The sequence below is a fragment of the Meles meles genome, chromosome 7 (assembly GCF_922984935.1).
Source record: "Meles meles chromosome 7, mMelMel3.1 paternal haplotype, whole genome shotgun sequence".
In the NCBI taxonomy this organism is placed as follows: domain Eukaryota; kingdom Metazoa; phylum Chordata; class Mammalia; order Carnivora; family Mustelidae; genus Meles; species Meles meles.
Genome location: NC_060072.1, coordinates 138,632,059 through 138,657,048, shown reverse-complemented (window position 1 = coordinate 138,657,048; position 24,990 = coordinate 138,632,059). Strand labels below are relative to the sequence as shown.

Sequence of the window (24,990 nt, the reverse complement as noted above, 5' to 3'; positions counted from 1 at the left end):
AATGTACAGAAATCAGTGGCTTTCTTATACACCAACAATGAAAATACAGAAAGGGAAATTAGAGAATCGATTCCATTTACTATAGCACCAAGAACCATAAGATACCTGGGCATAAACCTAACCAAAGAAGTAAAGGACCTGTACTCGAGGAACTACAGAACACTCATGAAAGAAAATGAAGAAGACACAAAAAGATGGAAGACTGTTCCATGCTCTTGGATTGGAAGAATAAACATTGTTAAAATGTCTATACTGCCTAGAGCAATCTATACTTTTAATGCCATTCCGATCAAAATTCCACCGATATTTTTCAAAGAGCTGGAGCAAATAATCCTAAAATTTGTATGGAGCCAGAAGAGACCCCGAATTGCTAAGGAAATGTTGAAAAACAAAAACAAAACTAGCGGCATCACGTTACCCGATTTCAAGCTTTACTACAAAGCTGTGATCACCAAGACAGCGTGGTACTGGCATAAAAACAGACACATAGACCAGTGGAACAGAGTGGAGAGCCCAGATATGGACCCTCAACTCTATGGTCAAATAATCTTCGACAAAACAGGAAAAAATATTCAATGGAAGAAAGACAGTCTCTTCAATAATGGTGCTGGGAAAACTGGACAGCAATATGTAGAAGAATGAAACTCGAACATTCTCTTACACCATACACAAAGATAAACTCGAAATGGATAAAAGACCTCAACGTGAGACAGGAATCTATCAGAATCCTAGAGGAGAACATAGGCAGTAACCTCTTCGATATCAGCCACAGCAACTTCTTTCAAGATATGTCTCCAAAGGCCAAGGAAACAAAAGCAAAAATGAACTTTTGGGACTTCATCAAGATCAAAAGCTTCTGCACAGCAAAGGAAACAGTCAACAAAACAAAAAGGCAACCCACGGAATGGGAGAAGATATTTGCAAATGACAGTACAGACAAAAGGTTGATATCCAGGATCTATAAAGAACTTCTCAAACTCAACACACACAAAACAGATAATCATATCCAAAAATGGGCAGAAGATATGAACAGACACTTCTCCAATGAAGACATACAAATGGCTATCAGACACATGAAAAAATGTTCATTATCACTAGCCATCAGGGAGATTCAAATTAAAACAACATTGAGATACCACCTAACACCAGTTAGAATGGCCAAAATTAGCAAGACAGGAAACAACGTGTGTTGGAGAGGATGTGGAGAAAGGGGAACCCTCTTACACTGTTGGTGGGAATGCAAGTTAGTGCAGCCACTTTGGAGAACAGTGTGGAGATTCCTGAAGAAATTAAGAATAGAGCTTCCCTATGACCCTGCAATTGCACTGCTGGGTATTTACCCCAAAGATACAGATGTAGTGAAAAGAAGGGCCATCTGTACCCCAATGTTTATTGCAGCAATGGCTACGGTCGCCAAACTGTGGAAAGAACCAAGATGCCCTTCAACGGATGAATGGATAAGGAAGATGTGGTCCATATACACAATGGAGTATTATGCCTCCATCAGAAAGGACAAATACCCAACTTTTGTAGCAACATGGACGGTACTGGAAGAGATTATGCTGAGTGAAATAAGTCAAGCAGAGAGAGTCAAGTATCATATGGTCTCACTTATTTGTGGAGCATAACAAAGAACATGGAGGACATGGGGAGATGGAGAGGAGAGGGAGTTGAGGGAAACTGGAAGGGGAGATGAACCATGAGAGACTATGGACTCTGAAAAACAACCAGAGGGCTATGAAGGGGCAGCAGGGGGGTGGGGGGGGTGGGAGGTTGAGGAACCAGGTGGTGCGTAATAGGGAGGGCACGTACTGCATGGAGCACTGGGTGTGATGCCAAAACAATGAACACTGTTATGCTGTAAATAAATAAAAATAAATATAAAAAAATTTATTAATGAAAAAAAAAACAAAAAACAAAAAACAAAACCCATCAATATGCTGTCTACAAGAAACTCAATTTAGACGTGAAGACACCTCCAGATTTAAAGTGAGGGGGTAGAAAACAATTTACCATTCTAATGGGCATCAGAAGAAAGCTGGGGTGGCAATCCTTATATCAGATCAATTAGATTTTAAGCCAAAGACTATAATAAGAGATGAGGAAGGACACTATATCCTACTCAAAGGGTCGGTAGAACAAGAAGATCTAACAATTTTAAATATCTATGCCCTTAACGTGGGAGCAGCCAACTATATCAACCAATTAATAACAAAATCAAAGAAACACATCAATAATAATACAATAATCGTAGGGGACTTTAACACTTCCCTCACTGAAATGGACAGATCATCCAAGCAAAAGATCAACAAGGAAATAAAGGCCTTAAATGACACACTGGACCAGATGGACAAAACAGATATATTCAGAACATTTCATCCCAAAGCAACAGAATACACATTCTTCTCTAGTGCACATGGAACATTCTCTAGAATAGATCACATCCTGGGTCTAAATCAGGTCTCAACCAGTATCAAAAGATTGGGATCATTCCCTGCATATTTTCAGACCACAATGCTCTGAAGCTAGAACTCAGTCACAAGAGGAAATTTGGAAAGCACCCAAATACATGGAGACTAAACAGCATCCTTCTAAAGAATCAATGAGTCAACCAGGAAATTAAAGAAGAATTGAAAAAATTCATGGAAACAAATAATGAAAACACAACAGTTCAAAATCTGTGGGACACAGCAAAGACAGTCCTGAGAGGAAAATATATAGTGGTACAAGCCTTTCTCAAGAAACAAGAAAGGTCTCAAAAGTACACAACCTAACCCTACACCTAAAGGAGCTGGAGAAAGAACAAGACAGAAACCCTAAACCCAGTAGCAGAAGAGAAATCATAAAGATCAGAGCAAAAATCAATGAAATAGAAACCAAAAAATACAATAGAACAAATCAACGAAACTAGGAGCTGGTCCTTTGAAAGAATTAATAAGATTGATAAACCCTTGGCCAGACTTATCAAAAAGAAAAGAAAAAGGACCCAAATCAATAAAATCATGAATGAAAGAGGAGAGATCACAACCAACACCAAAGAAATAAAGACAATTTTAAGAACATAGTAGGAGCAACTCTATGCCAACAAATTTGACAATCTAGAAGAAATGGATGCACTCCTAGAGACATATAAACTACCACAACTGAACCAGGAAGAAATAAAAAACCTGAACAGACACATAAACTGTAAGGAGAATGAAACAATCATTATAAATCTCCAAACAAACAAAAGCCCAGGGCCAGACGGCTTCCCAGGGGAATTCCACCAAACATTTAAAGAAGAACTAATTCCTATTCTCCTGAAACTGTTCCAAAAAATAGAAATGGAAGGACAACTTCCAAACTCATTTATGAGGCCAGCATCACCTTGATCCCAAACCAGACAAGGATCCCATCAAAAAAGAGAACTACAGACCAATATCCTTGATGAACACAGATGCAAAAATTCTCACCAAAATACTAGCCAATAGGATTCAACAGTACATTAAAAGGATTATTCACCACGACCAAGTGGGATTTATTCCAGGGCTGCAGGGTTGGTTCAACATCTGCAAATCAATCAATGTGAAAGAACACATTAATAAAAGAAAGAACAAGAATCATATGATACTCTCAGTAGATGCTGAAAAAGCATTTGACAAAGTACAGCATCCCTTCCTGATCAAAACTCTTCAAAGTGTAGGGATAGAGGGCACATACCTCAATATTATCAAAGCCATCTATGAAAAACCCACCGCAAATATCATTCTCAATGGAGAAAAACTGAAAGCTTTTCTGCTAAGGTCAGGAACAAGGCAGGGATGTCCATTATCACCACTGCTATTCAACATAGTACCAGAAGTCCTAGCCTCAGCAATCAGACAACAAAAAGAAACTAAAGGCATCCAAATCGGCAAAGAAATCAAACTATCACTCTTCGCAGATGATATGATACTATATGTGGAAAACCCAAAAGACTCCACTCCAAAACTGCTAGAACTTGTACAGGAAATTCAGTAAAGTCTCAGGATATAAAATCAATGCACAGAAATCAGTTGCATTTCTCTACACCAACAACAAGACAGAAGAAAGAGAAATTAAGGAGTCCATCCCATTTACAATTGCACCCAAAACTATAAGATACCTAGGAATAAACCTAACCAAAGAGGCTAAGAATCTATATGCAGAAAACTATACAGTACTCATGAAAGAAATTGAGGAAGACACAAAGAAATGGAAAAATGTTCCATGCTCCTGGATTGGAAGAATAAATATTGTGAAAATGTCTATGCTACCTAAAGCAATCTACACATTTAATGCAATCCCTATCAAAATACCCTCCATTTTTTTCAAAGAAATGGAACAAATCATCCTCAAATTTATATGGAACCAGAAAAGACCTCAAATAGCCAAAGGAATATTGAAAAAGAAAGCCAAAGTTGGTGGCATCACAATTCCGGACTTCAAACTCTATTACAAAGCTGTCGTCATCAAGACAGCATGGTACTGGCACAAAAACAGACACATAGATCAATGGAACAGAATAGAGAGCCAAGAAATAGACCCACAACTCTATGGTCAACTAATCTTCGACAAAGCAGGAAAGAATGTCCAATGGAAAAAAGACAGCCTCTTCAATAAATGGTGCTGGGAAAATTGGACAACCACATGCAGAAAAATGAAATTGGACCACTTCCTTACACCACACATGAATAGACTCAAAATGGATGAAGGACCTCAATGTGAAAAAGGAATCCATCAAAATCCTTGAGGAGAATGCAGGCAGCAACCTCTTCGACCTCAGCCACAGCAACATCTTCCTAGGAATATCGGCAAAGGCAAGGGAAGCAAGGGCAAAAATGAACTATTGGGATTTCATCAAGATCAAAAGCTTTTGCACAGCAAAGGAAACAGTTAACAAAACCAAAAGACAACTGACAGAATGGGAGAAGATATTTGCAAATGACATATCAGATAAAGGGCTAGTATCCAAAATCTATAAGGAATTTAGCAAACTCAACACCCAAAGAACAAACAATCCAATCAAGAAATGGGCAGAGGACATGAACAGACATTTCTGCAAAGAAGACATCCAGATGGCCAACAGACACATGAAAAAGTTCACCACGTCACTCGGCATCAGGGAAATACAAATCAAAACCACAATGAGATATCACCTCACGCCAGTCAGAATGGCTAAAATTAACAAGTCAGGAAATGAGAGATGCTGGTGAGGATGCGGAGAAAGGGGAACCCTCCTACACTGTTGGTGGGAATGCAAGCTGCTGCAGCCACTCTGGAAAACAGCATGGAGGTTCCTCAAAATGTTGAAAATAGAACTACCCTATGACCCAGCAATTGCACTACTGGGTATTTACCCTAAAGATACAAACATAGTGATCCGAAGGGGCACGTGTACCCGAATGTTTATAGCAGCAATGTCTACAATAGCCAAGCTATGGAAAGAACCTAGATGTCCATCAACAGATGAATGGATCAAGAAGATGTGGTATATATACACAATGGAATACTATGCAGCCATCAAAAGAAATGAAATCTTGCCATTTGCGACGACGTGGATGGAACTAGAGCGTATCATGCTTAGTGAAATAAGTCAATCAGAGAAAGACAACTATCATATGATCTCCCTGATATGAGGACATGGAGATGCAACATGGGGGGTTAGGGGGATAGAAGAAGAATAAATGAAACAAGATGGGATTGGGAGGGAGACAAACCATAAATGACTCTTAATCTCACAAAACAAACTGGGGGTTACTGGGGGGAGGTGGGGTTGGGAGAGGGGGAGGGCGTTATGGACATGGGGGAGGGCGTTATGGACATTGGGGAGGGTATGTGCTATCGTGAGTGCTGTGAAGTATGTGATTCACAGACCTGTACCCCTTGGGATAAAAATACATTATATATTTATTAAAAAAAAAGGATGAATACCCAACTTTTGTAGCAACATGGACGGGACTGGAAGTCATTATGCTGAGTGAAATAAGTCAAGCAGAGAGAGTCAAGTATCATATGGTTTCACTTATTTGTGGAGCATAACAAATGACATGGAGGACATTGGGAGATGGAGAGGAGAAGGAAGTTGAGGGAACTTGGAAGGGGAGGCAAACCATAAGAGACTATGGCCTCTGAAAAACAACCTGAGGGTTTTGAAGAGGCAGGGGTGGGAGGTTGGGGGAACCAGGTGGTGTGTAATAGGGAGGGCACATATTGCATGAAGCACTGGGTGTTGTGCAAAAACAATGAATACTGTTATGCTGAAAAAATAAATAAATAAATTTAAAGAAATAAAAGAAAAATAAAAGAAAATAAAAAGCATCTGTGCAGTGACAGAAACAATGAACAAAACTAAATGGTAAACTATGGAATAGGAGAAATTTACAAATAACACACCTGATAAAGGATTGACATACCTAATAAAGGGTTAGAATCCAAAATCTACAAAGAACTTACAAAGCTGAACACACACAAAATGAATAATCCAATTTTAAAATGTGTAGAAGACCCAGACATTTTTCCAAAGACTTACAGATGGTCAACACACACATTTGAAAAGATGCTCATTATCATATATCATCAGGGAAATGCAAGTCAAAACTACAATGAGATATCACCACATACCTGTCAGAATGGCTAAAAAAACACCAGATATCAGGAGTGGTGAGGATGTGGGAAAAAAGGAACTCTTGCAATGTTGGTGGTGGGAATGCAAACTATTACAGCCACTGTGGAACACACTATGGAGGTTCCTCAAAAAGTTAAAAACAGAAATACCCTACAATCTAGTAATTGTGCTACTGGGGCTTTTTTTGGGGGGCGGGGCAGTGGGGGTTGTTCTTGTTTTTGTTTTTGCACTACTGAGTTTTTAACCAAAGATTACAAAAACACTAATTCAAAGGGATCCATGCACGCCTATATTTACTGCAGAATTACTTAACAATAGCCAAGATACGGAACCAAACCAAATGACCATTGATAGAGGAATGGATAAAGAAGATGTGGTATATATAAAATGGAATATTTTTCAGCCATAAAAAAAAGAACAAACATGGTTAAAACTAGAGAGTATAAGGGCATATAGAGGGAGAAGGAGCAAGATGGCAGCGGAGGAGGAGACCTAAATATCATCAGGTCCCAAGAGTTCAGCTAGATAGTTATCAAACCATTCTGAACACCTCCAGACTCAACAGGAGATCAAAGAGAAGAGCAGCAATTCTAGGAATAGAAGAGCAACCACTTTGTGGAAGGTAAGATGTATGGAGAAGTGAATCCGAGGCGATATACAGGAAGATAGACTGTGGGGGGAGGGGTTGACTCCCAGTAAGAGGTGGAGCAACAGAGCACAAAATCAGAACTTTCAGAAGTCAGCTCCACTGAGGGACGTCACTCCAGAGGCTAAGCAGGGGTTAGAGCCCTCGCAGGAACAGTGTGCTCACAGAAAGACCAGGAGTGTCTGAGTGTGGCAGAGCTCCCAGGTTTCGGAGCAGGGAAGCTGGCAGCAGAGATGGAGCCGAGGAGGGGGCTCTCAGCTCGGGGTTACCTTAAACAATGATCTCAAAGAGCAGGGACCCCACAAGTGACTGATTCTGGGAGACTCACCTTCCTCTTCCAGGAGGAACAGCATGGCAGGAATTTGCTGGGATTGGAGACTTCAAACAGAGCCCTGCACCAGGGATAGAAATGCTTGGACACAGGCTAGGTGAACTTTGAGTGTGGCTGGAGACCAGGGAGATGGGAGCGATTGACTGCTTTTCTCTCAGGGCACACTGAGGAGTGGGACCCTGAGCTCTTGGCTCCTTCAGCTAGAGATTGGGAGACTGGCATCATTATTCCCATCCTCCAAAGCTCTACAGAAAGCACTCAGGGAACAAGATCTCCTGAGACCATAACTGTGCAGATTACTTATCCTGGCCTCTGGCAAAGGCAGGGCAATTCCGCCTCGGGCAAAGACATTTGAGAATCACAGCTACAGGCCCCTCCCCCAGAAGATCAGCAAGAATATCCAGCCAAGACCAAGTATACAGATCAGTGAGAACTGCAGAACTCCAGAGCTAGGGGAAGGCAACACAGAGAATTCATGGCTTTTTCCCCATGATTCTTCAGTCTTTCAAAGTTAAATATTTTTAACTTTATTTTTTTCTCATTCAGTTTTTAAAATTTTTCCTCTTTTCTATTTTAACCTTTTTAAACTATTTTATCTTATCAATACCTTTTTTAATAATCATTTTAAATTTTCATTGTTATACTCTAGACCTTCATTGTATTTAACCTTACTTTTTGTATACATATAGGCTTTTCTTTCTTCTGGGATACAGTTTCTTCTAACAAATCAAAATATACCTTAAATCTAGGGCATGGCTTTGTTTCAGTCTCCAGCCTGCTCACATTCTTTCCTCTTTTTTTTTCAACCAACTCATCTTATCAATTCTTTTTTTTTTTTTAATCACTCAGTATCAGGGAAATACAAATCAAAACCACAATGAGATACCACCTCACACCAGTCAGAATGGCTAAAATTAACGAGTCAAGAAATGACCAAGGTCGGCCAGGATGTGGAGAAAGGGGAACCCTCCTACACTGTTGGTGGGAATGTAAGCTGGTGCAACCACTCTGGAAAACAGCATGGAGGTTCCTCAAAATGTTGAAAATAGAACTACCCTATGACCCAGCAATTGCACTACTGGGTATTTACCCTAAAGATACAAACATAGTGATCCGAAGGGGCACGTGTACCCGAATGTTTATAGCAGCAATGTCTACAATAGCCAAGCTATGGAAAGAACCTAGATGTCCATCAACAGATGAATGGATCAAGAAGATGTGGTATATATACACAATGGAATACTATGCAGCCATCAAAAGAAATGAAATCTTGCCATTTGCGACGACGTGGATGGAACTAGAGCGTATCATGCTTAGTGAAATAAGTCAATCAGAGAAAGACAACTATCATATGATCTCCCTGATATGAGGACATGGAGAAGCAACATGGGGGGGTAGGGGGATAGGAGAAGAATAAATGAAAGAAGATGGGATTGGGAGGGAGACAAACCATAAATGACTCTTAATCTCACAAAACAAAATGGGGGTTGCTGGGGGGAGGTGGGATTGGGAGAAGGGGAGCGGGCTATGGACATTGGGGAGGGGAGGCGAACCATAAGAGACTATGGACTCTGAAAAACAACCTGAGGGTTTTGAAGGGTCAGGGGTGGGAGGTTGGGGGAGCAGGTGGTAGGTAATGGGGAGGGCACGTTTTGCATGGAGCACTGGGTATTGTGCAAAAAGAATGAATACTGTTATGCTGAAAAAATTAATAAAATGGAAAAAAAATAGAACTACCATAGGATCCATGAGTCCCACTTCTGGTATATGTATCCAAAGAAAATTAAATTATCTCAAAAAGATATCTATCTTCCTATATTCACAGCAGCATTCACAAGAGCTAAGGTACAGGAAAAAGCCTGTTTTCATTGATGGATGAATGGATAAAGTAAATATGTGTGTGTGTGTGTGTGTATATATATATATATATATATATATATATATATATGAATGGAAATTAGCCTTTGAAGTAAGGAAATCCTACCATTTGCAAGAACATGAATAGACTTGGGAAGCATTATGCTAAATAAAGCAAGCAAGAGAAAGATAAATACTGCATGATGCCATGTATATGTGGAACCTACAAAAGTTTGTTTGTTTGTTTTTAAGTTGAACTCATATAAACAGAGCAGAATGGTGGTTGTCGAGGTTGGAGAGTGGGAAAATGTGTGGAGGTTGAGAGAAGGACGTAAGCTTTTAGTTATGACATGAATATGGTTTGAAGATCTAATGTGTAACATGGTGGCTATAGTTGATAATTCTGTGTTGTATAATTGAAATTTGCTAAGAAACTAAAACTGCACTAAATAAATAAATATGTGGGGAGCAGAATGCATTAATTAACTAGATTGTGAGAATCCTTTCACAATGTATACATATATCAACCTGTCACACTGCACATTTTTTTTAGAGTTTTTGTTTGAATTCTAGTTAGTTAACATACAGTGGACTATTGATTTCAGGAGTAGAATTCAGTGATTTATCACTTATATAAAACACCCAGTGCTCACCACAACAAATGCTCTCTTTAATACCCACCATCCATCTAGCCCATCCCCTATGCACCTCCCTCCATCACCACTGTGTTTGTTCTCTATAGTTAAGAGTCTCTTATGGTTTGAGGTGCACTTGGGTGGCTCAGTCGGTTAAGCACCTGCCTTTGGCTCCAGTCATGATCTCAGGGTCCTGGGATGGAGCCCCACATTGGGCTCCTTGCCCAGTGGGGAGTCTACTTCTCCTTGTCCCTCTGCCTCCTCCCCCTGCTCATGCTCTGTCTCTCTTTCTCTCAAATAAATAAATAAAATCTTTTAAAAAAATAGAGTCTCTTATGGTTTGGTTCCCTCTCTTCTTTCCCCTCCCATATGTTCATCTGTTTTGTTTCCTAAATTCCACATATGAGTGAAATCATATGGTATTTGTCTTTTTCTGACTGACTTATTTTGCTTAGCATAATACATTCTAGTTCCATCCACATCTGTGCAGCAGGTAAGATTTTATTCTTTTTAATGGCTGAGTAATATTCCATTGTACATATATACTACATCTTCTCTATCCATTCATCAGTCGATGGACATTTGGGTTCTTTCCATAGTTTGACTATTGTTGATAAAGCTGCTATAAACATCAGGGGAACTACACCTCTTTGAATCTGTAGTTTTGTATCCATTGGGTAAATAACAAATAATACAATTGCTGGATCATAGGGTAGTTTTATTTTTAACATTCTGAGGAAACTCCATACTGTTCCAGGGTAGCTGCACCAGTTTTCATTCCCACCAAAAGTTAAAGGGGGTTCCCCTTTCTCCATATCCTTGCCAACACCTATTATTTTGTCCGTTGTTAATTTTAGCCATTCTGTCAGGCATGAGGTGGTATCTCATGGTGGTTTTGATTCGCATTTCCCTGATGATGAAGGATGTTGAATATCTTTTCACGTGTCTTTTAGCCATCTGGATGTTTTCTTTGTAAAGGTGTCTATTCATATCTTCCTCCCATTTCTTAACTGGAATATTTGATTCCTGGGTGTTGAGTTTGGTAAGTTCCTTATAGATTTTGGATACTAACCCTTTACCAGATATGCCATTTGCAAATATCTTCTCCCATTCCATAGGATGCCTTTTAGTTTTGTTGTTTCCTTCACTGTGCACAAGCTTTTTATCTTGATGAAGTCCCAATAGTTCATTTTTGGTTTTGTTTACCTTGCCTCTGGTGATGTGTCTAGTAAGAAGCTGCTCTGGCCAAGGTCAAAGAGGTTCCTGCTTATGTTCTCCTCCAGGAGTTTGATGGTTTCCTATTTCACATTTCAGTCCTTCAACCATTTTGAATTAATTTTTATGTATGGTGTAAGAAAATGGTCCAGTTTCATTCTTCTGCATGTTGTTGTCCAGTTTTTCCAAACCATTTCTTGAATATCCATTGGATATTCTTTCCTGCATTATTGAAGCTTAGTTGACCACATAGTTGTGGATCCATTTCCAGGTTTTCTCTTCTGTTAAATTATCTACATATCTGTTTTTGTGCCAGTAGTATATGGTTTGATGACTACAGTGCTGTAATACAGCTTGATATCCAGAATCATGATGCCTCCAGCTTTGCTTTTCCTTGTTCAGGAGGGCTTTGGCTACTCAAGGTCTTTGGTGGTTTCATATGCATTTTACGATTGTTTGTTCTAGTTCTGTGAAAAACACAGGTGGTATTTTGATAGGGATTGTGTTAAATCTGTAGATTGCTTTTGGTAGCATAGAGATTTTAACAACATTTGTTCCAATCCATGAGCATGGAACGGTTTTCCAATTCTTTTCGTCTTCTTCAATTTCTTTCATAAGTGTTCTGTAGTTTTCTGAATACAGACCTTTTACCTCTTTGTTTAGGTTTATTCCCAAGTATCTAATTATGTTTTATGCAATTGCAAACCGTATCACTTCCTTGATTTCTTTTTCTGCTGATTCATTATTGGTGTATAGAAATACAACAGATTTCTGTATATTGATTTTATGTCCTGTGACTTTGCTGAATTCATGTATTAGTTCTAACAATTTTTTCTGGTGGGGTCTTTCAGTTTTCTACATAGGGTCATCTTCAGATAGTGAAAGCTTGATTTCTTCCTTGACAATTTGGATGCATTTTATTTCTTTTTGTTTTCTGATTACTGAGGCTAAGACTGACAGTACTATGTTAAATAGTAATGGTGAGAGTGGATATCCATCTTGTTCCTGACCATAGGGGGAAAGCTCTGTTTTTACCAATTCAGGATGATATTACCTATGGGTCTTTCTTATATGATTTTTATGACATTGTGGTATGTTCCATCTATTTCTACTTCGTTGAGGGTTTTTATCGAGAACAGATGCTGTATTTTGTCAAGTGTTTTTTATGCCTCCATTTAGAGGATCATATGGTTCTTATCCTTTTATTAATATGGTGTATCACATTTATCTGTGAATATTGAACCACTCCTGCAACACAGGAATAAAACCCACTTGATCATGGTGAATACTTCTTTTAACGTATTATTCAATTTGATTTGCTAGTCATGTTCATCAGAGACACTGGCCTGTAGTTCTCCTTTTTAGTGGGGTGTTTGTCTGGCATTCACATTGTACATTTTACAGTTAAAAATTTTTAAAAAAGAACAAAAATGTAGTCATTCCCATTGTCTGATTAGTGGTCCCTAACCTTAACTTTTATTTCTTCTTAAAAACAGATCCTCAGGCGCCTGGGTGACTCAGTCATTGAGCATCTGCCTTCAGCTCAGGTCATGATTCCAGGGTCCTGGGACCAAGTCCCACATCAGGCTCCCCATACTACGGGGAGCCCTCTTCTCCTTCTCCCACTCCCCCTGCTTGTGTTCCCTCTCTCACTGTCTCTGTCAAATAAATATATAAAATCTTAAAAAAAAAAGAAAACCCTGTTAATGAATTAAAAAAAAAAAACCATATTCTCAAATAATGAAAAACTATTTTAATAGATTTTTAAAGACCCAAAGAAAATGTATTTTAAAATGCAATTACCCCAATTTAAATTCCTATAGCTAGGTCAGACAGCAGATTGGATACGGCAGAGGTGACAATTAACTAGGAAAATAGAAGAAATAATTGAGAGTATAAGGAGACACACCAAAAAAACAACCAACGAAACATGCAAAAGAGGTTAAGAGATATGAAGTTTAGATAAGAAAGTCTAAATATGTTTTGAGACACCAAATCATAGATTCAAAAAGCCAAATGAAATTTATGTTGTTAGACAGGATATAGTACATCATAAGTTTTTGATGAAGTGTTCAATGATTTATTAGTTGCACATAACACCCAGTGCTCATCCCAACACATGTCTGCCTTAATACCACCACCCAGTTACTCCCTTGTTTCCCGGAGTCCAGAGTCTCCCATGGTTTGTCTCCCTCTCCGATTTCATCCCATTCCATTTTCCCTCCCTTCCCTGTGGTTTTCAACTCTATTCTTTATGTTCCACATATGAGTGAAACCATATGGTAATTGTCTTTCTCTGCCTGACTGATTTCACTTAGCACAATCCCCTCCAGTTCCATCCATGTCAATGCAATGGTGGGTATTCATCCTTTCTGATGGCTGAGTAATATTCCATTGTATATATAAACCACATCTTCTTTATCCACTCATCTGTTGAAGGGCACCTCTGTCCTTTCGACTGTTTGGCTATTATGGACATTGCAGCTATGAACATTGGGGTGCTGTGCCCCTTCTTTTTACTACATCCTTATCTTTGGGGTAAAGACCTAGTAGTGCAATTGCTGGGTCATAGGGTAACTCTACTTTTAACATCTTGAGGAACCTCCACACTGTTTTCCAGAGTGGCTGTACCAGCTTGCATTTCCACCAACAGCACAAGAGGATTCCCCTTTCTCCACAACCTCACCAACACTTGTTTCCTATCTTGTTAATTCTGGCCATTCTAAGCGGTGTGAGGTGGCATCTCATTGTCGTTTTGATTTGAATTTCCCTGATGGCTAGTGAAGTTGAATATTTTTTCATGTGTCTGTTAGCCATTTGGATGTCTTCTTTGCAGAAGTGTCTGTTCATGTCTTCTGCCCATTTCTTGACTGGATTGTTTGTTTTTTGGGTGTTGAATTTGAGAAGTTCTTTATAGATCTAGGATATCAGCCCTTTATCCAAAATGTCATTTGCAAATATCTTCTCCTTTTCCATGGATTGCCTTTTAGTTTTTTTGACTGTTTCCTTTGCTGTGCAAAAACTTATCTTTTTTTTTAAATTCGTTTATTTGTTTATTTACAGCATAACAGTGTTCATTGTTTTGGCATCACACCCAGTGCTCCATGCAGTACGTGCCCTCCCTATTACCCACCACCTGGTTCCTCAACCTCCCAACCCCCCCGCCCCTTCAAAACCCTCTGGTTGTTTTTCAGAGTCCATAGTCTCTCATGGTTCATCTCCCTTTCCAGTTTCCCTCAACTCCCTCTCCTCTCCATCTCCCCATGTCCTCCATGTTCTTTGTTATGCTCCACAAATAAGTGAGACCATATGATACTTGACTCTCTCTGCTTGACTTATTTCACTCAGCATAATTTCTTCCAGTCCCGTCCATGTTGCTACAAAAGTTGGGTATTCATCCTTTCTGATGGAGGCATAGTACTCCATTGTGTATATGTACCACATCTTCCTTATCCATTCATCCGTTGAAGGGCATCTTGGCTATCTGTACCCCAATGTTTATTGCAGCAATGACTACGGTCACAAAAACTTATCTTGATGTACGTCCCAAAAGTTCATTTTGCTTCTGTTTCCCCTACCTTTAGAGAGGCATCTTGAAGGAAGTTGTGGCCAATGTCGAAGAGGCACTGTTCTCCTCTAGGATTTTGATGGATTCCTCTCATGTTGAGGTCTTTCATCCAGTTTATATTTGCATATGGTGTAAGAGAATGGTCTAGTTTCATTCTTCTACATGTGGTTGTAGAGTAGTCCCAGCACCATTTATTGAAGAAACTATCTTTTTTTCCATTGGATGTTATTTCTTGCTTTGTAGAAGATTAGTTGACCAGAGAGTCCATTTCTTGGCTCTCTATTCTGTTCCATTGATCTCTGCATCCATTTTTGTGCCAATACCATACTGTCTTGATGACTGTGGCTCTGTAATATAGCCTGCAGTCAGGCATTGTGATGCCTCAGTTTTGGTTTTCTTTTTTAACATTCCTTTGGCTCTTTGGGGTCTTTTCTGGTTCCACACAGATTTTAGAATTATTTGTTTTAGCTCGGGAAAAATATCTGTGGTATTTTGATAGGATTGTATTGAAAGTGTCACTTGTGCTCTGGGCAGCATAGACATTTTAAGGATGATTATTCTTCCAATCCATGAGTATGGGATATGATTTCATCTCCTCAATTTCCTTCATAAGTATTCTGTAGTTTCTAGAGTACAGATCCTTTGCCTCTGTGGTTAGGCATATTCCTAGGTATATCATGGTTTTTGGAGCTTTTGTAAATGCAATTCTAAGTATGGAACATTATTAAGATAAATAATAAGACATCCACATCTAGACACATACGAGTATACTTGCAGTAAACAAAAAAAGGGGGGTTGCCCCCGCAGGAGTAAAATCTTTAAAGTAACCAAAAATTGTGGGGAAAAGGAACAGAGTGGGGAACAGATTATGTTCAAAGGGGAAACAGGTAGACACCTGATTTCTAAAGAGCAATTATGAAAGACAAAGGGCAATGGAATGACATTTTCTGTATGATCAAAGAAAATAACTATTCACCTAGCATTTTCTATGCAGTGAAAATGTATATCAAGAGGAAGAGGAAATAAAGACATTTACTTATTTTTAAAATTTTTTTTTCTTTTGTAAGAGAGTGAGAGAAAAGGAGTGAAAGAGGGAGCACAAGTGGTGGGGAGGGGTAGACAGAGTGGAAGAAGACTCCAGGCTGAGCAGTGAGCCTGAAGTGGGGCTCCATCCCAGGACCCTGGTATCATGACCTGAGGCAAAGCCAGTCATTTTATCAACTGAGCCATCCAGGTGCCCAATAAAGACATTTTTTAAATAGAGGTTCATTACCTGGCAGTTCTCACTCATGAAAATTTTGAAATATGTACATAAACAAACAGAAGAAAAATAATCCCAAATAGAAATTCTGAGATGTAAGAAGAGAGGAAAAAAGTTAAATATATAGTTCAATTTAAATGAACATTGAGAGTATCATATGAAAGTTATAAAAATGTCGATTATTTTTTAAAGATACAAGACAGAAAACACAAAGCAACAATACACATAAGTTTAAAGCCAAGTAAATTGAGTTAAATATATTCAAAATTCCTTGTATTAACATTATCCATGGACAGGAGAAAATCCTCACTAAGATATTAGCATATCAAACATTAGCATATGAAACAAATGAATGAAATCACAACTTAATTCAGTTTACCTGAGAAATGCAAGGTTGGTTTAACACGAGCACATAACGTATTCATCACACTGACAAATTATTAAAAAAATTATCTCAATATATGCAAAATAAACGTTCATTCACTCAACATTTTTCCATGATAAAACTTAGAAAACTAGTAGTATAAGGGATCTGTTAATATAATTATAAAATAAAGACCCTAGGTGACCCCATAATAAATGCTCTTTGGTGTTCCCACCTTTTATAATCCTTTTCCCTTAAGTGTAGCCAAGATCTGTGACTATACTCTAGCCATTAGAACATGGCAACTGTAAAGGAATCTTGCAGATATAATTGTTAATTTTGAGTTCATCAAAAAGGGATTATTCTATGTAAGCCTGATTGAAGCAGGTGAAATCCTTAAAAGATGACTGAGCCCTCTCTGCAGGGAAATTCTTCTTACTGGCCTTATGAAGTAAAAAGCCATATTGGAGAGGTCTACCTGGCAAAGAACAAGGAACAGCCTTGCTATAGACTGGATATTTCTGTCCCCCTGGCTCCCAAATTAGTGTGTTAAATTTTAGTGTTCAATATAATTGTATTTGGAGGTGGAGACTTTGGGAAGTGATTACTCATGAAGGTGGAACCCTCATGAATGGGATTAGTGCCCTCATAAAGGAGTCCTGAGAGAGCTCCCATGGCCCTGTGTAGTACGAAGAAACAGGAGGAAGACTACCATCCATGAACCAGGAAGTAGGCCCTCACTGGACACTGAATCTGCCAGTGCCTTGAATTTGGACTTCCCAGCCTCCAGAACTGTGAGAAGCAATATAATAAGATAGTTTAGCAAGATAGGTGAATCTAAGTTCAATATGCAAAATAATTTTATTTCTATAACCTAGCAACAGGAAATGAAGTTGATTTTTTTAAAATAATATTTATAGTAGGATCAAAAGTATCAAATAACTGGAATAAATCTAAAAAATATCTGCAAGACCTTTATAAGAAATTTTTTAAACATTGAGAGTTAATTAAAATCGTGTTTGGAAAACTCAGTATTATGAGAGAGAAAACACAAGCATGGGCAGCAGCAGGCAGAGGGAGAAGCAGGTTCCCCAATGAGTTAGAAGCCCAATGCAAGACTAGATCCCAGAACCCTGGGATCATGGCCTAAGCCACCCGGGCATCTCTGATCTGAATTTTATCATAAGGAAACATAAGAAAAACCTGCACTGAAAGACATTCTACATTACTGGAATTAACTCTTCAAAAGATTAAAAGTCATGAAAATCCAGGAAAGACTGACTAAGGAACTGTTCAAAATTGAAAGAGACTAAGAGACACAACATCTGAATTAAATACATGGCTCTGAACAGGAACTTTCTTGCTGTAAAGGGTATTACAGACAAGTGACAAAACTTAAAAAGAGCATGAGGACTAAATGATTAAATGATAGAATGTATAGGGTGCTTAGGTGGCTCAGTCGGTTAAGCAACTGCCCTGGGCTCACGTCATGATCCCAAGGTCCTGGGATGGTGTTCTGTATCAGTCTCTGTTTTCAGCAGGGAGCTTGCTTCTCCATCTCCCTCTGCCTGCCACTCTGCCTACTTGTGCTCTCACAAGTCTCTCTCTCTCTCTGTCAAATAAATAAATAAAATCTTTAAAAAAAATGTATAGTTGACACGGTTTGAATGGGTGCACTTATATGCAGATTTTTTCAATAAATGCATGACAGGACTGTACGTGTATTTTCTCTTATGATTTTTTAAAAGATATTTATTTATTTATTTATTTATTTATTTATTTATTTACTTGTTTGACAGACAGAGATCACAAGTAGGCAGAGAGGCAGGCAGAGAGAGAGAGAGGAGGAAGCAGGCTCCCTGCTGATCAGAGAGCCCAATGTGGGGCTCCATCCCAGGACCCTGGAATCATGACCTGAGTTGAAGGCAGAGGCTTTAACCCACTGAGCCACCCAGGCGCCCCCTCTTCCTTATGATTTTAATAACATTTTCTTTTCCCTAGCTTACTTTATTGTAAAAATATAGTATGGAATATATATAACATACAAAACAAAGTCTAATTAATTGTTTTTGTACAAGTAAGCATTCTGGTCAACAGAAGATTATTAGTACTCAAGCGCTTGGGGAGTCAAAAGTTATTCACATATTTCTGACTGCAAAGGGTCAGTGTCCTTAACCCCTGCATTATTCAAGGGCCAACTGTATTAGAATTAACTGTCTGATTGTCAAGGTTGTACAGTAGTTATGTGGGATGTACTGACTTGTAGGATATAAATGCTATGGGAATCAGGCATAATTTAACAATTGTCTTGCAAGTGGTTCTGGGGTAAAAGTTATTTTTTTCTTCTAATTTTAAAACTGTTCTCAAAAAGTAAATAAACAGAAAAGGTGAAAAGCCTTACGCAAATCTTATTTCACCATGAGGGAAGGGAAGAGCTATGCATCAGTATTTATTTATTTATATATCTATTTATTTTATTTTTTAAAAATTTTATTCATTTATTTGACACAGAGAGAGAGAGATCACAAGTAGGCAGAGAGTTAGATGGAGAGAGAGATGGAAGCAGGCTCCCCGCTAAGCAGAGCACCTGATGTGGGGCTCGATCCCAGGATCATGAAACCATGATCTGAGCTGAAGGCAGAGGCCCAACCCACTGAGCCACCCAGATGCCCCAGAATCAGTATTTAAAACTAAAATTATACATAGGTTTTATGGCACTATAAAAATTAGAATACATGCAAACATTGACAATAAACTTAGCAGCAATATATCAAAATAATGTCTATCTAAATCTCTAGGTTCATATGTAGAAATAAAAATAGGAAAATACCAAAAAGTTACCAATTAACATTACTGAAGTAGTCATGAAACTTGGTTGGTTGGGTGCTGTTTAGAAAGCTGGTATTTGGGCAGCCTAAAGCATGTAAAACCCATAATGCTGATTTCCACATAAAAAATCTCCTTAAAAGTCAATTAGCTGCCAAGAAACATAGCTTAAAATATTATATAAACTTTCATTACACACATGATCCAGAAATATTTTTCTTTAATAAATATTTTTTGCATATCATCCATTTAATAGGAAACAATTAAAATGTTGTATAAACATCCAGTAAATAAATTTTTACTATTCATCTTTCAGATGCTATACTTTTTCTTCAGAAACTCTGAGTATTCTCTGTATGATTTCTGTACATCATCACAATTTATATGTCCTTCAAAAGTAGATTCCAAAGAGGTGGCCCCACCAGATGAGCCTGATTCAATTTCAGCAAGAGCTGAAAAGAAAAAGAATTACAGTCTTTATCTACAATACTTCATTCTTAACTAAAAGTTAGTAAAAAAAAAAAAAAAAACAAAGTTGAAGCCTTATGAGTATTATGAAGAATGAAAAATATCTAATAAAACTACAATATAAAATACAAGATAACTTTTAAATATATTTTGCTCACAGTTGCCCACTGAGGTAATTGCTATTGTGGATAAATATCAGAGCTTCTGTTTTTCTCATTACAAGATGATAACAGAGCCCACCCGTGAACAATCATATAGGACAGACTGAAAAATCAAACAGGCAACTTTCAGAGTTGAACATAAGAACACACAGAAGGAAAATCCTAGTTTTCTATCAATATTGTCTGCTTTTTGGTGGAGGGGATATGTAAGCTGATACCTGAAGGACAGGGAAGAAGTGTGCCAGGTAGAGGGAAGACGCATATACAAAGAACATACACAGAGAGTGAGGAAGAACACTTGTGGAATTGCAAGTCAATGCTGAAGAGGTGCGAGAGCAAAGCAGCAGAGTAGGGTAAACGTTAGCGATAGAGAAGGCTGAAAAATCTGGCAAGAACCAGACTGATTGGGGTGTTTTTATTCCATGTATGGAGCTTGGAATTTTACCCAGTGGCAAAAGGTAAATCAATGACAAAATCAATGACTGAAGATTTAAATGTCACTTGTCAAGTGACAGCTATTTGAACTATAATTGCTTAACTATTACTTAAGACAAGACTGCTTTTTTTTGGGGGGGGGTATATCATTAGCAGAAACAAGGATTTGAGAAAGCCCACATATTCAGGTGGACAGTTCCAGAGGGATGGCAGAAGTGAAGGAAGATTATAGCTTGAAATAACAGATAAATAGGCATTTGGAGATTTTTTTTTAAAAAAGTCTGAAACACAATGACTAAATGAGGAATAAGTATATTTCTCATTATGTTTATGTTTTACATTTTTATTAGATATATATTAAAAATTTTAACATAGGACCTATTATCCAAACAATGGAAATCAATGCCATTTACCATTCATAGTTTATTTCAGAAATCAATGATCATCTTAATTCAGAAATTTGGCAACATACCTTCCTCTACTTCTCTAGTTATGTTTTTTTCCAACTCCAGTTGCATCTGAAATTAGTCAAATATTATTTATAATGTTCAAGTTAAACAAGAGACATTACTGTAGGAATCATATACAGCTTATGAAATGTGAACTTAAAATAACACTATTATGTCTTCCATGTTGTTATGCTCCACAAATAAGTGAAACCATATGATAATTGACTCTCAAGAGGAGAAGGGAGTTGAAGGAAATTGAAAGGGGAGATGAACCATGAGAGACTATGGACTCTGAAAAACAATCTGACGGTTTTAAAGGGGCGGGCGTGGAAGGCTGGGGGTGTCAGGTGGTGGGTGTTTTGGAGGGCACGATTGCATGCGGCACTGGGTGTGGCACATAAACAATGAATTCTGTTACACTGAAAAGAAATTAATAAAAAAATTTAATATAAAAAAACCACTATTAGAGACTAAAACTAAGTTAGGGATTGCTTAAATAGAAAGATAATCACATAAATAAAATAAATCCCTACTTATTTTAATCTTAGGCAACAGAAGAAATGCGTGTAATGCTATTTAGATAAATCTGATAAAAAGTACAATTAATAGTGGTCTATTAAATATACAAAATTTATAGAAGAAGAGGAATATGGCAGAGGCATAGGGGACCATAGTTTTGTCCAGTCCCTGGAATTCAGCTAGAGTTTTCAAATCATACTGAACACCTGTGAACTCAACCTGAGATCTAAGAAAAGAACTACTATAATTCTACAAATAGAAAAATGACCACGTTCTGCAAGGTAAGAGGTGTGGTGTGGAGAAATGAATCCAAGGTGATATATGGGAAGATAAACTGTTGGTGGGGTGGGAGGCATAAACCGCCTATCAGAAAGTGATATAGCAGTGGCGTGCAAACTGGAACTTTTATAAGTCTAATCTGGTGAGGGACATCCCTGCTTGAAAATCATTCAGGTGGAGAAGTAGGTCGGAATCCTAGGAAGAACTGCCTGATCTCAGGATCCCTGAGGTCACAGACAGAATGGGGTGCCTGAGTATGGGAGAGTTCCCAGGTGTTTCAGCAGGGAAACCAGATGCAATCAGAGAGCAGAGGAGGGGGCTTTCAGCTCAGTGTTGCCATTAACCACAAACCCCAGCCCATTGGGTAACTGCTCTTAGAGCAGGGGCCAAACACGCAGAAAATCCAGGGCAAGACCTCCCTCCCTCCCCCTGGAGGAGCGTCATGAATGCTGCTTTGCAGGAGACTGCAAAGTTCGGAAACTCCAAAGGGGGTTGCATGGCTGAGATAAAAATGCTGAGAGTGCATATAGAAACCAGGGAGACAAGAGTGATTGACAGATTTTCTGTGAGGACACACTGAAAGTGGAGGGTGCCCACTTTCAGCTCTAGGTCTGGACACTGGGAGGCTCACATTTTCATTCTAATCCTCTCATGCACTGTGGAAAACCGTCAGGGAACAAAAGCCACAAAGAGGAATCTGGAAGCCCTTACTTAGCTTGGCCCCCTGGCAAGGGCTGTGCAATACCACAAGGGCAAAGACCTCGGAGAATAAGCTCAAACTCAAAGGCTCTTCCCCCAGGAAATCAGCAAGAACTTCCCACTAGGATCAAGTTTAACCAATCACAGGGAAGTGCAAAGCTCTAGTGCTGGGGGGAAATACTATATAGGACTTATGGCTCCTTAATCTTTCAAGTTTAATTTTATTTTTCTTTTTTCATTTCAACCAATTTCTCATTTTATCAACTCAGGTTTTTTTAACTTTTTTAAATTTCAATTTTTATAGTTACATTCTATCCTTTCATAGTGTTTAACTTTATTTTTGCATATGTACATTTTTTTCTTTCTTTACAATTTTGGGATGCAGTTCCCTCCAGCAAACAGACCAAATTTTTCCCAGAATCTAGTGCATTGCTCTGTTCTCATCACCTGTCTGATTATATTCTCTCTCATTTTAAATTTTTATTTTATTTATTTTGTTTTCTGGTCTCTTCTGATTGGTTTAAGATTATATTTCTCTGGGTTGTTTTTGTTATTTTAGTATTTTGTTCTTTCATTTTCTATTCTTCTCTAGACAGAATGACTATATGGAAAAACTCATCTGAAATAAGAGAACAGGAGGTACTACTGACTGTCAGGGACTTAATCAGTATGGATATAAGTAAGATGGCAGAATTAGAGTTTGGAATAACAACTATAAAAATACTAACTGGACTTGAACAAAGCACAAAAGACACTGGAGAATCCCTTTTTGCAGAAAAAAAAAAAGAACAAAAATATTACCAAGTTGAAATCAAAAGGTTATTAAGGAGATGCAATAAAAAAAAATGGAGGCTCTACCTCCAGGAACAGTATGGAGGTTCCTCAAGAAGTTAAAAATATGACCCAGTAATTGTACTGCAAGGTATTTACCCCAAAGATGCAAAAATACTGATCTGAAGGGGCACCTGGATACCAATGTTTATAGAAGCAATCTCCACAATAGCCAAACTGTGGAAACAGCCCAGATGTCCATCAACAGATGAATGGATAAAGAAGATGTGGTGTATATATAAATATAATGGAATATTACAAAGCCAACAAAAAAGATGAACTCTTACAATTTACATTAACATGGATGGAAATGGAGGGTTCTATACTGAGAGAAATAAGTCAATCACAGAAAGACAATTAACATATTGTTTCATCCATATGGGGAATATGAGAAACAGTGCATAGAATCATAAGGGAAGGGAGGGAACACTAAATAGAAGAAATAAAAGAGGGAGACAAATCATGAGAGACTTTTAACTATAGGAAAAAAACAGAATTTTGCTGAAGGGGAGGTGGGATGGGGTAGGGGTGATGGGCATGAAGGAGGGCATGTGATGTGTAGAGCACTGGGCATTATATACAACTGATGGTTAACTGAACACTATATCTGAAACTGATATATCATGTATCAGCTAATTGAATAGAAATTTTTAAAAAATTCATCACGTACATAACGGATAATGGTGAAATAAAACACTACTTATCTTTTACAGACTTACTGAGCTATAATTAACTAATAAATATTAACTATTTCAAATTAAAAAATTCGGAGGCACTAATGGCTAGAATAAATGACACAGAAAGGAGAAGTAGTGACAAAGAAGACAAAATAATAGAGAATAAAGAAGTTGAGAAAAAAGAGAGATAAACCATTACTGGATCACAAGGGGAGAAATCAAGAAATAAGTGATACCATAAAGCAAAACAATATTAGAATAACTGGGATCCCAGAAGAGGAGGAAAGGAGGTGTGGCAGAAGGTATATCTGAGAAATTATAGCACTGAACCTCCATAATCTGGGGAAGGAAAAAGGCATTCAAATCCAGGAGGCACAGAGAACCCCCTTCAACATCAATAAGGGTAGCCCAACACCTTGACATATAGTAGTGACTCTTGCAAATTTCAGCGACAAAGAGAAAATCCAGAAAGCAGCACAGGACGTGCCAGAAAGGACTGGCATGGTATAGTCAGGGTGCTAATATGAAGCCAGAACAATATGCAGCCAAGAATACGTTATTCAGCAAGACTGTCATTCAAAATAGAAGGAGAGATAAAGAGTTTCCAGGACAAAAAGAAACTAAAAAATCTGTGACCATCAAACCAGCCCTGCAAGAAATACTAAAGGGGATCCTTTAAGCAAAGAGAGAGCCCCAAAATGAGATAGACCAGAAAGGAACTGAGACAATATACAGAAACAACGACATTACAGGCAAAACAATGGCACTCAATTCATATCTTTTAATAGTTACCCTGAAAGTCAATGGGCCACATTCCCCAATCAAAAGACATAGGGTATCATTGGATAAAAAAACAAGACCCATCAATATGCTATCTGCAAGAGACTCATTTTAGATGCAAGGACACCTCCAGATTGAAAGCAAGGGGGTAGAAAACCATTTACCAATGCTAATGGACATCAAAAGAAAGCCAGGGTAGCAATCCTTCTATCAGACAAATTAGATTTTAAGCCAAGGCCGTCATAAGAGATTTGGAAAGACACTCCAAAAAGTGTCTCTCCAAAAAGAAGATCTAACAATTGTCAAGGTTTATGCCCCTAACATGGGAGCAGCCAATTACATAAGCCAACTAATAACAAAATTA

At 38.2% G+C, this 24,990-nt stretch overlaps 1 protein-coding gene across 1 annotated transcript in view; it reads right to left on the bottom strand.

The window, feature by feature from the left end:
- Positions 1–19,640: 19,640 nt before the first annotated feature.
- LOC123946514 (ankyrin repeat domain-containing protein 26-like) overlaps positions 19,641–24,990 on the bottom strand; it is a 123,131-nt gene continuing 117,781 nt past the window's right edge. The window contains 2 exon segments of the mRNA XM_046011876.1: positions 19,641–19,780; positions 20,865–20,910. Of these exon segments, the coding sequence (XP_045867832.1) occupies positions 19,641–19,780; positions 20,865–20,910 (186 nt within the window).